The 1,412-nt window shown below is 71.9% G+C and overlaps 2 protein-coding genes across 2 annotated transcripts in view; one reads left to right on the top strand and one right to left on the bottom strand.

The window, feature by feature from the left end:
* SLC16A3 (solute carrier family 16 (monocarboxylate transporter), member 3) overlaps positions 1-791 on the top strand; it is a 9,777-nt gene extending 8,986 nt beyond the window's left edge. The window contains exon 5 of the mRNA XM_012734738.1: positions 742-791. Coding sequence (XP_012590192.1) covers positions 742-791 — 50 coding nt within the window. The remainder of the gene's footprint in view (positions 1-741) is intronic.
* Positions 792-827: 36 nt separating this feature from the next.
* Positions 828-1,412, bottom strand: part of CSNK1D (casein kinase 1, delta) — a 9,751-nt gene continuing 9,166 nt past the window's right edge. The window contains exon 5 of the mRNA XM_012734737.1: positions 828-1,171. Within this exon, the coding sequence (XP_012590191.1) occupies positions 828-1,171 (344 nt within the window). The remainder of the gene's footprint in view (positions 1,172-1,412) is intronic.

Genomic DNA, 1,412 nt, shown 5'->3' with positions numbered 1-1,412 from the left:
CGCGTGGCCGGCCCGTCTGGTGCTGGCGCTCAGTAGGTTGTGCGTCGTGGGCGCTGCGGTCGGCTGCGGGCGCCCTGGCGGGCAGCGTGCAGCCGGAGAGACGCCACCTCGCGGCTCCTCTGCAACGACAAGCGAGCAAGACTCACGCGGGGCCACCGCGGCCCGCCTCGGCCTGGGGGAGCCCTGGGCCACGGGGCTGTCCCGGAGTGGGGGGGAGGGGCTGTGCCCTGGACAGGCTCGGCAGGCCAGGCTACAGCCTTGCCCCTGCTGGCCGGAGCACGCTCTCCTCTGTGCACCGCGCCCCGTGCTCTGGACACCGGACACCGAGGTGGGCAGTGCCCGACTCCAGGGGACCCCGAGCTGCTGGGCAGCTGCGCTGGGCTCCTGTGAGGGCCCAGCTGGCAGGGCAGGCGGGAGGGAGGACTGGGGCGGTCAGGGGCCACTGGGCCCAGGCCCCGGCTGTCATTCGGCACAGGAGTCGGCCAGCCACCGTCCCCGCTGCAGCTACCAGGGGCTCAGGGCGGCGGTGCTGGGCCTCGCCCCAAGGGGAGGACGTGGGGAGAGGGCGGCTCGGCCCGGGACTGCCCAGTGTAGCAGCAGCAGAGGGGCCAGGCCACCCAGAGCCCTCCCTACAGGCGGCGAGGCGGGGATGAGGCCCTGGACCGCCCTGCCTTGGCCTCGGGGCCCACTCCACGCCCCACCCTGCCAGGGGCAGCCAGCGCAGCCTGGTCCTCCAATCAGGCCAGCCACCGGGGCTGTCCACCGGCCGGAAGGCCCCGTCCATGCGGTGAAATGAAGACAGACACGGGGGAAGTCCTCGGAGTTTATTATTTACACGCCGCCGAGTACAGACGGTGGACACACGCCAACACGCCGACCGCTCCGCCACGCAGCCTGGGGCAGTGGGGCCGCTGGCCCTCGGGGTCCTGCAGGATGCCCACGGCCACACCCCGGATGGGGCTCTGGCGCCCGCCTCCACCAAGTGCCCAGTGTCCGCAGCCCAGAGGGTCCTTCTGGCCAGACGGGGTCCGCCCCACCCCTCCGCCCGGGCCTCGGGGCTCCGGGCGCGGCAGGCGCAGTCTGTTCCAGTCCCGCCTCCGACTCCCAGGGGCCAGACGGCGCCGCACCGGCGCCCGCGGCCTCCAGAAGCACCGCCGCGGCCGCTCGCCGCCTGGACGGCCGGGGCAAAGGGGCTGGCCGGGACGCGACACGCAGGCGCCCGCCCTGGCCTCTCAGGTCAGCATCGTTTTTGAGACCGTGACAGACGAGAGAAACAATAAAAAGATTTCTTTACACAGATTTAAGCCAGTAATTTTTAGCAAAATGATACAAAACTGTCTTAACCGAGTCGGAGGCGGGTGGCGCGGCCGGCCCTGGGCTCTGCGGCCGTCGTGCGCTCGGGCGCTCCCGGC

The sequence above is a fragment of the Condylura cristata genome, unplaced genomic scaffold (assembly GCF_000260355.1).
Source record: "Condylura cristata isolate star-nosed mole 26May11 unplaced genomic scaffold, ConCri1.0 scaffold00068, whole genome shotgun sequence".
Lineage (NCBI taxonomy): Eukaryota > Metazoa > Chordata > Mammalia > Eulipotyphla > Talpidae > Condylura > Condylura cristata.
The sequence above is the reverse complement of the archived record's forward strand: the minus strand, read 5'-3'. Positions and strand labels throughout refer to the sequence as shown.